This window comes from Apiospora hydei (assembly GCF_038363865.1).
Source record: "Apiospora hydei strain CBS 114990 chromosome Unknown utg000009l_segment0_segment0, whole genome shotgun sequence".
Classification (NCBI taxonomy): domain Eukaryota; kingdom Fungi; phylum Ascomycota; class Sordariomycetes; order Amphisphaeriales; family Apiosporaceae; genus Apiospora; species Apiospora hydei.
In genome coordinates, this window is record NW_027117368.1 from 6807770 (window position 1) to 6820602 (window position 12833).

At 54.7% G+C, this 12833-nt stretch overlaps 8 protein-coding genes across 8 annotated transcripts; 4 read left to right on the top strand and 4 right to left on the bottom strand.

The window, feature by feature from the left end:
- Window positions 1–1280: 1280 nt before the first annotated feature.
- PG997_013947 (uncharacterized protein) lies at window positions 1281–2067 on the top strand (the record flags this gene model as incomplete). Its single annotated transcript, XM_066818261.1, has 3 exons — window positions 1281–1298; window positions 1525–1829; window positions 1905–2067. The coding sequence occupies 3 exons, from the start codon at window positions 1281–1283 to the stop codon at window positions 2065–2067; spliced, it is 486 nt and encodes a 161-aa protein (XP_066663953.1).
- Window positions 2068–2469: 402 nt separating this feature from the next.
- PG997_013948 (nucleolar protein 12 (25kDa) domain-containing protein) lies at window positions 2470–3577 on the bottom strand (the record flags this gene model as incomplete). The annotated part of the gene is made up of 3 exons (XM_066818262.1): window positions 2470–2943; window positions 3016–3263; window positions 3562–3577. 3 exons carry the CDS (start codon window positions 3575–3577, stop codon window positions 2470–2472), a joined length of 738 nt encoding a protein of 245 aa, XP_066663954.1.
- Window positions 3578–3705: 128 nt separating this feature from the next.
- Window positions 3706–4742, top strand: PG997_013949 (uncharacterized protein; the record flags this gene model as incomplete). The annotated part of the gene is made up of 3 exons (XM_066818263.1): window positions 3706–3803; window positions 3901–4496; window positions 4603–4742. 3 exons carry the CDS (start codon window positions 3706–3708, stop codon window positions 4740–4742), a joined length of 834 nt encoding a protein of 277 aa, XP_066663955.1.
- Window positions 4743–5488: 746 nt separating this feature from the next.
- On the bottom strand, window positions 5489–6198 carry PG997_013950 (uncharacterized protein; the record flags this gene model as incomplete). The annotated part of the gene is made up of 2 exons (XM_066818264.1): window positions 5489–5686; window positions 6013–6198. The coding sequence occupies 2 exons, from the start codon at window positions 6196–6198 to the stop codon at window positions 5489–5491; spliced, it is 384 nt and encodes a 127-aa protein (XP_066663956.1).
- A 301-nt stretch (window positions 6199–6499) lies between these two features.
- PG997_013951 (peptidyl-prolyl cis-trans isomerase B (cyclophilin B)) lies at window positions 6500–7612 on the bottom strand (the record flags this gene model as incomplete). The annotated part of the gene is made up of 4 exons (XM_066818265.1): window positions 6500–6702; window positions 6874–7025; window positions 7089–7215; window positions 7285–7612. 4 exons carry the CDS (start codon window positions 7610–7612, stop codon window positions 6500–6502), a joined length of 810 nt encoding a protein of 269 aa, XP_066663957.1.
- Window positions 7613–8197: 585 nt separating this feature from the next.
- Window positions 8198–8758, top strand: PG997_013952 (mitochondrial 37S ribosomal protein uS13m; the record flags this gene model as incomplete). The annotated part of the gene is made up of 3 exons (XM_066818266.1): window positions 8198–8200; window positions 8258–8302; window positions 8426–8758. 3 exons carry the CDS (start codon window positions 8198–8200, stop codon window positions 8756–8758), a joined length of 381 nt encoding a protein of 126 aa, XP_066663958.1.
- Window positions 8759–9919: 1161 nt separating this feature from the next.
- Window positions 9920–10948, bottom strand: PG997_013953 (mitochondrial 54S ribosomal protein uL4m; the record flags this gene model as incomplete). The annotated part of the gene is made up of 2 exons (XM_066818267.1): window positions 9920–10807; window positions 10865–10948. 2 exons carry the CDS (start codon window positions 10946–10948, stop codon window positions 9920–9922), a joined length of 972 nt encoding a protein of 323 aa, XP_066663959.1.
- Window positions 10949–11246: 298 nt separating this feature from the next.
- PG997_013954 (phosphatidylethanolamine-binding protein) lies at window positions 11247–12681 on the top strand (the record flags this gene model as incomplete). Its single annotated transcript, XM_066818268.1, has 2 exons — window positions 11247–11832; window positions 11888–12681. The coding sequence occupies 2 exons, from the start codon at window positions 11247–11249 to the stop codon at window positions 12679–12681; spliced, it is 1380 nt and encodes a 459-aa protein (XP_066663960.1).
- Window positions 12682–12833: the final 152 nt, after the last annotated feature.

Genomic DNA, 12833 nt, shown 5'->3' on the forward strand with positions numbered 1-12833 from the left:
TGTACGTAAAGTACAGTGCTAGCTTAAAGTAGGTATAATAAGATCAAAAAGCTCGGTTTGCCGCGAAAATTAATTTCGATTCCCTCAGAGTGCAAGCAATGCAGGTCACATCAGCATTATGGTAAATATCCAACAACCTGACGGGCAAGGGTTTGTTGATGGTTGACGGTGGCAAACGGTAGACGTATTCGCGTTACCGTGGATGGCTTTGGTCAGGTCGCGCGGGTGTACAAGGAAAATGTTTAATTGCCGAGCTGTGTGTGATGAGGCTGGGAGATCGGGACGCGGATATTTGGATTTGGTTCACAGGGCAACGCATGCACGGAATGCCGACAGTGTGGCTCTTTCCGGTTAAGACATTGGAGGCAAATGGACACTAGTGGTTTTGCAAGTACCCTTGTACCTGCTTCTCCAGCCAGCTGCTTTCGGCCAATCAAACCAGAGCAGCACCCCTCCTTTTAGGGGTTCGATGGCTGCTATTGATTGCAGCTCCTGTGGAGGGGCCATCCTAGGTTAGGTGGTAGTAGTAGTAGGGGGGAGAAACTACAGGCCAGGTTGAAGTCGACACCTGGGCATGCTTTAGGTGCTTCTTGTACCTACCTGCCTGCTACTGCTATCCAAGATCGTTCCAATGCCATTGAAGATGGATACTCGACGGAAATATTCTAGAAGAAGAAGCAGAAGAAGCAGCCTCAATATCGTTTTTAAATACAGATGGGCAATATTCCGCGTCGTACTAGTAGCCGTATTATTATATTATGCCCCAGTTGAAGGTAGCAATGGGTGTCTGGCCTAATTACATCCTTCTGGTAGGTACTGGCATCATTTCCGGTAGAGTAGAGTCAGTTCCATAGCGTACCACGTACTTCTCTCCTGTCCCACGCAGCGGACACCACGCCAACACACAGGCATGCGCCAGACCCAGACCCGGGCAGACTCCAGAGCAGCGAGAGATTGCTTGATTGCTTGATTGACCCGTCCCAAGGCCAAACCGGAGCTTCCAGCACCAGGCACCTGGCTATTACAGGCTAACAAGGGCAAAAGGCACGACCCTGCCCAGCTCCTCCTCCCTTTCTTTCAGCACCAAGCAAAGCAGACAGTGTGTCAATCAAGCCATTGATTAATCGACCCCTTCTCCCCTTCTCTCCCCACAACCAACCTACTAAGCATTCAACAACTTCATCCCCAAACTCTTCTTTCAATCCTGTCATCCTTTTTGACTTGTAGCAAACCGACCTCGCTTCTATCCCAGACCTCACGACTAAACAACAACCGCCATCATGGATCGCATCAAGGAGGTTAGCAGCTACCCAGACACCTCTCCCTTTCACGCCTGTTTCCCCATTTTACCCCACCATCACCACGCTCGTCAGGAGCCAATGCGCAGGCCGCCAGGTTGCAGCCTGTACAGCTCCTTGGAGGCCGACGACGACGCGCACCCGATCAAGCGCCTCCTCCATCCCTACAGCATATTGTCTGCACCTAATATGCTGGGTTCTTGACTAACGTATGATGGCGTGATAGAAAATGAACTCGCTCCGCCTGGAGGCCGACGAAGCCGCCCAGAAGGTCGACGAGTTGCAGAACAAGATCAAGGCTCTCGAGCAGGAAAACCTCGCCAAGGAGCAGGAGATCACCTCTCTCTCCCACAAGAACGGTCTCCTCGAGTCCGAGGTCGAGAAGCTCGACACCTCGGTCAAGGACCTCAAGAAGGCCGCCGACGAGGGCCAGACACATGGTACGCAGAACGAAACCCTGCAGCGCAGACTGCAGTTGCTTGAGGAAGAGGCCGAGGAGGCAGATAAGACCCTGCGTGAAGCAAACGAGAAGTAAGCCAACCCCCCAGTCCACCCCCTGACTCGCCTTTTTTTGAAAGATGGTTACTAATGGAGCTTTCGAAATAGGCTCCGCCAGACTGACGTAAAAGCCGGCCACTTTGAACGCAAGGTGCAGGCTCTCGAGCAGGAGCGGGACCAGTGGGAGTCCAAGTACGAGGAGATGGCCCAGAAGCACTCCAAGTTGAACAAGGACTTCGAGGACTTGCAGAACGAGGTCGCCAACATCTAAGCCCTGGCGCCCCCCGTCATGATTCGGATCTGACGAGTTCTTGGTCGAGTCAAGGTTCCAGCTGGCTGTTTTGGAGCACTGCGAGAGGAGAAAGGGGTGAATGCGTGTTGTTGTTGATGTTGGAGGATACATGGGCGTGGAAGGAGTTCGTCTACCCCAAGCAAACATTGCATTATTTCGTCGCTGGCCTACGATGGGTTCTTCGCAAGGCCGTTGGTTCAGCGGCTCGACACGGGGTTCTGTCTTTTGTTCTAGAAGAGAATGTAATCGCCGAGAGGCCACCGCATTTCAGGACTGATCACAGGATCACTTATACCAAGAAACACAAACCAATGACCCCCTTTAGCGGCGTATGCCTCTGTTTCTTGAATGTGCATTGCCGACTATTAGTTTCCCCCTTTTTCATGCGCCTGCTCGCCTACTATTTGCGAGCGAACGCTTCTTCCCCTGCAGTTTCCGACCAGCAAGTGCCCGGTCCGCCTTGCTTTCGTACCTGAACTTTGGCTTCTTCGCTTTTTTGGCCTTTTCCACCTTGCCCTGGGCCGCCCGCCTTGATTCGTTGGCTTTGCGCTCTTCCTCCTCCAATGCCGCCTGCTCTTCATCCGGCCGGTATAGCCCGTCTCTCGAGACACTGACCGATTCCACCGTAACGGATGTGTACTTGTCCTCGTCGATAAACTCTTCTTCGTGATCTACTTTCTCGGCTTCAAAAGCGACGGGAACATCCGGCAGTCCGTCCCATTCCTCGCCGAGTTTGTCGTCATCCGCCTCGGCCTCTTCGTCCGAATCCACGCCGCCTGCTCGGTCTGCAGTCCGTAAAAGCTCCTGGACGGTCTTGACATGGTTTGCTACTTCTTGCCTGCGGCTCTCGCGGTGCTGTTTTCCCAAGGACGTTAGCATATTAATTCGTAGAAAATCCGGAGGTACCAAACTCGGTCTCTTTCTTACCTCTCTCCTCGCATCAATCTTCTCTTGCCGCGCTTGCTTCGCTGCTTGCTCTTGCGCAAGCTTCACACGCTGCAGCTTGCGCTTGTGGAAGCCGGTCAGGTATTCGGAGCGGGCATCGGCATCGTAGCTGATTTCCTCGATCGTATGGGTGTTCTTGCGCTTCTTGGAGGGAGTGGAGGATATTCTTCTTGGGGCGCGGGCGCGCAAACATCTTGGCTGGCTGTGGGAACTGGACTTCCGAACGAGCTCTATATGAAGGGAGAAAAATTTATAGGCAGCCCTAGTAGTTTGGCCAAGTCTCCTGCAAACTGAATTGATTTACTAAAAGCAAATGCTCTTGAAATCTTCCGGTCGTTCGTGATGTGTCGAGTTGCCGATTCCTCAGAGTCGCCTTTACCATCTAAAATTCTAGACTTTCCTGCCCGCTGAAAGCCGCTAAAATCAACTAACTTTACAGGGGACCTGATATGCCTAGCCTTGCAGATTGGCCGTGTTTTGGGGGCCAAGCGGAACTTGCCGCACAGACGCAACTCCAGCAGCAAGCACCAAGCAGCAGCAGCATGTGGACGTCAACTCATTGGAGCTTAACCAACGGCCGGAAGTTGAAGCTCTCATCGAATCCCATCTAATAACTCCCTACCCATCAACACACACCTTTGAGAGGCGCAACCACGATCTCTAACAAACACGATGCGTTTCTCATCTACCGCAGCCGTTGCTGTGCTCTGCTGCGCTGAGGCGCAAGCGTTCTCCAACACTTCGCCTTTCCTGCTCTTCTCGACATCCAAGTACGTAATCCCTCACCATCAACAAACCGCCCTCGTTTTGCTGCTCTACACGCATACACGTATCATTGCATCCATCTAACACAAGACGCAATTTCAGGCTCTCCGACTCGGCAACCCAAGACCAGGCCCAGATCCAGAGCAGCGCATCCGTCACCAAGCTGGCCTCCGACATCCTCTCGACCTGCCCGACGGAACGCTACCTCCTCGTCACCCAGCCCAACCTGCACGCTTCGCACCTGCGCTCGTCCTCGTCGGCCCCGCGCCTGCAGCACACCCTGAAGAACGCGCAGGTCGCGTCCCGCGTGTCCGTGGCCGAGGTCGCGGGCGCCCTCGACACCAAGGCGCTCTCGAAACTGATCAAGGAGGCCTGCGGCAAGAAGGCGTCCGTGGACGAGGTCGCGCTCGAGGCCATCCCCACGACGGCGTCCGGCGCCGCTGATGAGACCCTCAAGGAGAACGACGACGACCTCGCTGTCGTGCTCGCGCAGTACGAGGCCGAGGGCTCCTTCACGGTCGTGTACGCCGGCGTGCCCCAGGCCGCCGAGGAGAAGGAGGAGCACAACAGCTACGAGGCACAGTTCGTCGATGCGGCGCGCGTCGAGCTCAAGCGGGACATGGGCAACGGCGTCTACCGGAGGGCCAACGAGACTGACAAGCGGTCGTTGTTTGAGAAGTACCAGTTCTTCACGCCTGGTAAGTTAGACATACTTCTCATCTCCCTAGCCGACTGGCTCATACCTTTCGTTGGCCAAAAGCAACCGACGAGAAATAACTGATAAGCTAACATCGGAGGAACCAGGTATCTTCATGGGTTTGATTGCTGTGGTTGTACTCATGTCCATTCTGGGAGCTGGTATCTCGGCTCTGGGTAGCTTGGAGGTCTCGTACGCTGCTTTTGATAAGGATATGGGACCCAGCTCCCAGAAGAAGCAACAGTAAATAGGTGAGAACAAGGTTGTACCAACAATTCATGTCTCTTGAGAGCGGAGTGGGTGGTTGTGTTGATATTATGTCCCAAGAAGCGACACTGTATGATCAGAGGTTCCGGAAGAAGCTCAGGTCCTCAATAGTTAGTAGGAGACGACGGGGCTACTACGTGTGTTTAGAGACGGCGGGTGTGTGGCGCGAAAGGCATTGTCCTTTATAAAGACATTGTGTATTATTTTATTTGCGGGCTCGGCAGGATAGTTTATCGAATTTCAAGTTTGCCAAAATGCGAGAAGTACGGTCTGAGAACTCCTCTCCTTATATACCATGTATTGGTATGCCCTTCGATTCCTGGTACAGAATAGCTGAAAACCGCCTGTAACGCCTGTCCTCTAGACACATCTAATATGATGAACCCATGCCGTTTTTCCTTGGCCGTATCTGCTCCTTGTACACTCTGGCCCAAGAGGGGAAGAGCTACACCACCGAGAATAAACCCTCCTTCTGCACATTCCAAGACGTCTGCCATTTTTGAGAGACAAATCTCGTTGATGCCTCTCGCCTTTTCGCCCTTGGGTTCACAGCAGCCTTTCTCTCTCTCTCTCGAACGCCATCAAACTGCTGAATGAAGCAAGCATACATGCCGCATACCGTATGACACACGATCGACGGTAAAGTAGTCGTTATCATGCTTAATCGGGCCCCGATCCTTGAAATCTGAGGTCTGAGGTCTGAACCTAGCTGAACCGGCTACCTCCTTAGACCAGATGGGCGGGCAACAAGAAGTTGGCGATGCCCTCGCGGACGGCGTACTCGTGGCCGCAGTTGCCGCAGACGAGCTTGCCCTCCATCATCTGCGTCTCCATGAGCAGGTGGTGCAGGTCCCGGAGCATCTTCTCGTCGGCCTCGAGCTCCTCCTTGGTCGGGGGCTGGGCGGGCAGCGAGGGGAAGCCCAGCTGTGAGTGAGTGAGAGGGTTAGTGGTTGGACATGAGATGAGTATATGATGTCGGGCGGGAAAGGCGGAATAGGAACAGGTGAAGCGTGAGGGTTGGAGCACGCAGTATCACATGTTTTGAATACACATGCCAAAGGAGGACATGTCGACTAATATGATATGTCGAGGCAGTCAAGTGAAAGCAGGTGTCACCCAGCATGAACTAACATACATGCGTGCTTCAGTGCAAGAGCTTTCATGCCACTATGCACAGAGCCCCGCAGACATCATGTTCCAACAAGGGAAATCTCGATAGAAAAGAACTATAAGTGAACTGTAAAACCTACCTCAGTCGCCGTGGTCGACAGCGCAGGCCAATCAATGCGGGGCATTATGTTGAGGAGCAGGTCCGAGTTGACCTCGAGGTCGTCTTCGACGAGTTCGGCATCCTTGGGGTGCAACGGGTAGGCGCCCGACGTGGACTTGCAGGCCTTGACGGCGCAAGTCAAGAAGTTCAGACTCAGGACCTTCATTTTCGGTGACTTGGGTTGTTGTATGGCTTTAATTCACTTGGTCGCAGAGGTTCAGCGCATGGAGTAGAGACGGATGGATTCTAGACTTTTTTGAAAAATTTATGGAGCCATTCATGCGCCCAATAAGGCGAGAGCCAGGCAAGTTTACTTTTACTTTTCAGTCCCAACTTCAGCCTATGGTAAAGCTCCACAGCTCGCAGTCTAATCAATCTGTCATCCCTTTTACAACGAACGAAATATAGTAGTCATGGATTAAATCCATTTTGCATTGAACTTTTGCTGCTGGTTTGCAGTGAACTATTTAAGCCATGGTCTTCTCGTACCCAAGGTCGGTCTTGGGCCTGGTGACGCGCATGTAGATGACGAAGACGGCGACGAAAACGGCGAAGAAGGCACCCTTCTGGAAGGTCGAGAGTCCGTAAGAAGGGGTGTCCTCCGCCAGCGGGTTCGCTTCTACTTCGTTCGAGTAGCCACCCGCCCACTCAGAGTTACCGTAAGTTTCTTCTAGAAAAGGGGAGCGGGCCGAATCAGCTCAGTTACGAGGGAGGGCGGGCGAGGGCGATGCTGGAACCAAGGGAGGGCATTTTCTCTTAAAGGGGAAGAGGCGAATCCGTGTCTATCAGGGTAAGACGAGGGGCTACCAAAGGGGGCGAGTTTATAGTTCCATGTGGATACCTTCAGGGGGCACCTCCAGCTCTCCGCTCTTGGCAATCTTGACAGTCTTCGCGGGCTTGTCGCCGGCGCCAGTCTGGACGTTCTCGATCTTGGTGACGATATCCATGCCCTCGAGGACCTCGCCGAAGACAACGTGACGGCCATCGAGCCAACTGACGATTGCTGGTTAGCACCTAGTCTGTTTGTTTCTAGTGGTCTCCGTTCGGGGCACTTACGAGGTGATGACGGTGGTGATGAAGAACTGCGAGCCGTTGGTGTCCTTGCCGGCGTTGGCCATGGACAGCATGCCGGGCTTGGTGTGCTTGAGCTTGAAGTTCTCGTCGGGGAACTTCTCGCCGTAGACTATTGCGACAAACAGATTAGCCATCGAGATGCCGTAGAACCGCCAGATCATTCCATATCAAGACTTACTGGACTTTCCACCAGTACCGTCGCCCTTGGTGAAGTCACCACCCTGGATCATGAACTGCTTAATGACGCGGTGGAAGGTAGAGCCCTCGTAGCCGAAGCCCTTCTCGCCGGTGGCAAGAGCGCGGAAGTTGTCAGCGGTCTTGGGGACGGTCTTGCCGTAAAGACCCATGACAATGCGGCCCACGGGCTCGTCGCCGTGGGTAATGTCGAAGTAGACCTTGTGGGTGATCTTGGGACCCTTGGCAGCCTCAGCGGTCGACGCGAAGAAGACCATGCTGACTCCAACAAGGAGCAGGGCGCTGACAGCGAGTCGGCGCAGGTTGAACATGGTGGGCAATTGTTTGGCAATGTCCAAGTGATGTTCGATTGTGTGAAGTGAAAGTCGTCGAGATGGTTGTGATCTTTCCAGAGATCAATGGGGAAGAGGAAGTAGAAAAGAGGAAGGGAGGAAGAGGAGGATCTGAAGGTGGGAATCGGCGAGCTGGTACAGCAATTGAAGCTACGTTTCAAGACCCCATTTACCATTGAATGCTGGACCCCTAGCAGGCCCCCAATTGGCCCGGGAGGCAAAGCCAAGGCGGGTGAAGAGCGATAATACACTGTGACCTGCCCGTTACATAGGGAACGAGGGGCGGCGCTACCTTATCGCTATCGATAAGTTAGCCGAACGCGTTGCTTCCCTGGCTTCCCTGGCTTCCCTGGAATCCCTGGAAGAGCTCTTGCTGGATGGAGGAACAGCTGCCGAGCCTGCATAAAATCGGGTGGCACGTGCGCTAGACTTTTTGAACCTGACGGTCCGTATGGTCATAGGCACAGGCAGGTCCAGTATCGGCATTCAAGATCGGGAGCATCCTCACATCGAATCAATAGACATTGCGATTGCGCCTGTAGCAGGTGCGACTATTCATTCAAAATGGTAAACCATATCTGCAATGACTAAACCAACGAAGAGGCTTGGCTAACATTCATCCAGGTGTTCGTTCTGGGAATCAACTTCCACCCGCAAAAGCTGGTCAAGGTACGGCAACACCCCCGATCGAGATACCCGCTGCCGACTCCCCGATATTGAGCCAATGGCGGCTGGGTCACATAAAATGCGAAAAAGCATAAATGCTCACATATTCTCTGCTTCTGTGTATAGAAAACCCTCGAGTCCTTCTACGCCCTCGGGCCCCAGACGTCGTCGCGCATCATGGCGAAGTACTGCATCCACCCGCTGGCGCGCCTGGGCTCCCTGCCGGTCAAGACGGTGACCTCGCTGACGGCCGAGCTGTCGACCATGACCATCGACAACGATGCGCGCCGGGTCGTCCAGGACAACATCAAGCGTCTGCGAGACATGGGCTCCTACCGCGGCCGACGTCATGCCATGGGTCTCCCCGTTCACGGCCAGAACACCCGCACGCAGATCGCTACGGCACGCAAGCTGAACGTGCTGGAGCGTGGTGGTGGTGACCGGATCCGTGGCAACTAAGCCTAGACTGTGAGGTGGAACGACAGCCGAGGAGACCGGAAACCGATGCGGGAAACCCTAGAGGATATACCTATGCCCTAAGGGGTCATGCCGCAGGGGAATCATGAAGAAGCGAGGCATTGAAGCAATGATGAGGGGAATGTAGGATGGGAGAATTCTCAGAGCCTTTTCGGCCGACAGAGAGAACCCCTGATGTAGCATTTGGAAACGGCGTTCCTTGATTGCATAGAAGTCGTATAGAGACTGCCCCCGTCTGCGTCAACGAGATGATGGGCCAGCTCCCAGGGGGCCATAGAAACCCTCCTTTTGTACCATAAAAACCCAGTGGACAAATCAGTAAAATATCGAAAATACCCATGTCACCCGAATATATTTTATCACACTGTCCGGCACAGTCACTCAGTATGTCTTGAACGTCAGACCAAGGAGGTTTTCTATCATTAGCGATATACGTCTGTCCAAGTCCTCGTCCAAGTCTTTGTATTGCAGCTAGCCTTCCCTCTTGGTATGGTATAACATTGAATGGCATGAAAGTGGCATATAGGTCCAACTACCTTCCAACAAAGTCACTTTTGAAGTTGTGATTTAGGACGCTGGAAGTACAGACCTAGGGGGTAAATGGAACAAATGTATTTCTCGCCGAAGCTATTAAAACAGCACTGGCCAACAGCATAGCATCCTTGGGCGGATCAACCATGGGAGCACCCTCTGAGAAACATCGATCAAAACGATGAACCAGGACGACACGCATATAGACGGGGCCTTGACTGAAGCTATCATGGGCTGTGTAAAGGGGCTTCGTATCCGGTCCGTAATCATGCATCCAACCGCGAGCTTCGCATGCTTCGCATTGGGTATCCAGGAAGGACTGACAGTGCAACTCGGAACTGAGAATCTGCAGCATCTACCACAGTATAATACGTCTCATGTGTTCTCATCCCCACCCAGTCGCGAGCCGAAGCGGATCCCGAGTTGCTCTCGTGGGGATACTCAACTTGTATGTATTGAACGTAGTTTATGGCCTACATACTGTAATACACAGATGTGGTATTTCATGCTCACTTGTTACGAACCCCTTTTGTTTACACATCACATTTACAATAGTAGTACATACATTGGTTTGTAAAGTAACAGCAGCCTACCAAGCCATGTCTATCTGTTTTACTCGACAATGACCTTTCCAGTTTCGGGCGGGCTGGGACGAACACCATTGATGAAGACCTTGCTGCACAGATCGCTCTGGTGCCTCTGGATCATCTCGGCCAGCGCCTCGCGCTCGACGACCAGGCGGCCCGTCGTCAACAAATCCTTGACGTCGACGTCCTCAATGTCGAGGGCCATGCCGTAGTTGGGCACGAGGTCCATGGCGTCGAAGAGGTTCTCGCGCCACTCGGTGGTGATGAAGGTGCTCCTGCCGTGGGCGCGGCCCCACTCGTGGCCGTCGAGGACCTGGCGCGCCCACTTGGCCTTGAAGCCGTCGACGAGGGCCTGGTCCCGGAGCTGGCCCTGCTCCACCATGGCGGCGATCTCCTGCGGCAGCTCCAGCTCCATGCCGTCCTCGCACACCACCAACTCGCCCCGGCGGTACCGGTAGCTCAGCGCCGTCCGCCACGCCAGGTCGTACACCTTGCGGTTCAGGCCGGTGCCGAAGTCGCGCGGCTTGGGGCCGAACGTCTTGCCACCGCCGCGGCGCAGGGGCGACTGCTTGCTGCCCACGCGGGCGCGGCCGAGACCCTTCTGGCGGTACAGCTTCTTGTGCGAGCCGTGGACCTCGTACCGCGTCTTGGAGGAGGCGCTGCCCTGTCGTGTGTTGTCGCCCTCGAAGATGACGGCCAAGTGGAGAATGTCCCGGCGCATCGGGAGATGCAGGTGTTTCGAGGACCACTCTTCCAGGCGCTGGGGCTCGTAGGATTGGAAGTCGTAGATGGTCACGGGGACGGAGGGAGACGGCCGCCACGGCGTGGTCATGGAGGTGATGGTGAGGTTGCTTGTGGCCCTGGGCAGGGTAGCTTCGGTCGCCATTGAGCGACTAAATGTCGAGGGCAGCCTCTGGAGTGTGCATTGTCAGTCTCGCTCGCAGCTTGAAGAGGTGGAAGACCAACGTACCGAGGAGACTTGGCCGCATGACTGTGTAGAGAGGGTCAGAGACCGGAGGGCCTCTGTGAGACCTCGTGCACCTTTCCCCGCCATGACTGACTGCCGGCTCGAGTAGTTGCGCTGGCTCAATTGGCGTCAGATTGGCGATTATACTCGTGGTTTCGTTCAGCGATGTTCGGCTTGAAGCTTCACTTTTGGCAAAATTGGACGTTCTGTCGACCCTTGCAGCTGCTCAGCGGCCCGGGATGGTGGGCTAGAGAAATTAAGTGGAGCCCCTCCAATTGCTGTCACTGGTGTCGCGCAACTCCAAAAAGTTTCGACAGCGAACTTCGCTTCAGCCAGAGCTCCGACAACCCTCCCATGCCCCAGTAAAAGCGTCCAACAGGCAATCATGTCAACTTGCCAGAGGGTCGCAAGGCCCATTGCCCGGTCTATGCGACAGGACCGGGTAGCTCTCAGCTTCGCTCGCACTTTTTCTCGGAGTGCCGCCCGCAAAGAGGAAGTCACTACAACGACGACAAATACGCCGCCCGCCTCCCAGGTGCCGCCGCCGAGCTCAACCGCCGCCGATGTCACGAAAGAAGCGCCCGCCTCCCAGCCGAAGCTGACCCCGGACACCGCCACCCAGTACTGGGAAGAGATCCGTCTGTTCAAGAAGGGCACACCCCCGGTGGGATCAAGGCGTCGCCGTGTCGCCATGCAGACCTCGGAGAACGTCCCCTTCGAGCAGATGCCCTACCAATGCTTTCAGGAGGCCCGTCGGGTGCTGCAGGAAGACCGCAAAGAGAAACTCCAAGCCCTTTCGAGCGAAATCGCAAAGGTCAAGAGGCTAGAAGCGACGCCTGCCGACCAAGTTCCGGGAGGAGAGGCCAAGAAGAACATGCGGCTTCGGAGCATGAAGAAATGGGTCGAGGAGCTCAAGATCCTCGCAGATATCAACGATCCGATTGTCAAGCGGAAGTTTGAAGACGGACTTGGTACGTCAATCTGCTAGTAGTTTACTCCTACTTTGTTTGACTAATATCTTTCTAGGTGATATGGACAAGCCTATCTACCGCCATCTCGCGGAGAGCAAATGGAGGGGATATCCCTTCCGCCTGATCACCCAGCGTATCGAGCAGCTCAAGATCGTGCCCGATGTGCTGCCCAAGTTTGAACCGACGGTCGACGTGCAGATGTTCTTCCGTCAACGCAAGACCACTCCGGGTGAGATTATCGACAGTCGTATCAGCGAGAAGCCTCCGAGCTTGAAGGTCCAGGTCTTCAACCCGGGCGAGCGCCTCGTGTCCGTCGTGGTCATGGACTCCGATGTGCCCAATGCCGAAACGGACAGTTTCGAGCGTCGCTGCCACTACCTGGCCGCCAATGTGCCCATCTCCCCCAATAGCTCATCTCTCCCCCTGAGCAAGGTCAACAAGGACACCCAGCTGGTCGTTCCTTGGCTGCCCGCTTTCGCCCAGAAGGGTGCCCCCTACCACCGTATGTCCATCTGGATCCTGGAGCAGAAGCCCGGCCAGACTCTGGACTTGGCCAAGCTGAAGGAGCTGTACAGCGGCCGCGATGGGTTCAGTCTGAAGAGTTTCAAGGACAAGTTCACTCTCAGCCCCGTCGGTTTCAACATCTTCCGTTCCGTCTGGGACGAGGGTACCGCCGACGTCATGGAGCGCTGGAATCTCCCCGGCGCCGACGTCGAGTTCAAGCACGCGAGAGTGTACTCGCTCAAGCCCGAGAAGAAGGCTCGCGGCTGGGAGGCCAAGCGCCAGAAGCCCAAGTACAAGAGCTTGTGGAAGTACACCAAGAGAATCCGCGGCATGCCCCGACGCTAAGCAGCTGCTTGGGCGTATCTGCGGCGTGGCGTGGTGGGCTCTCCAGGGGTTGCTGCGTTCCACCAGAACCAGGGCTTGGATTTGGTGCCGGCAGCTGTATTGGACAATTGTCGAACGTGTATCATATGTATAAAGCACCCGAGACTATAGAG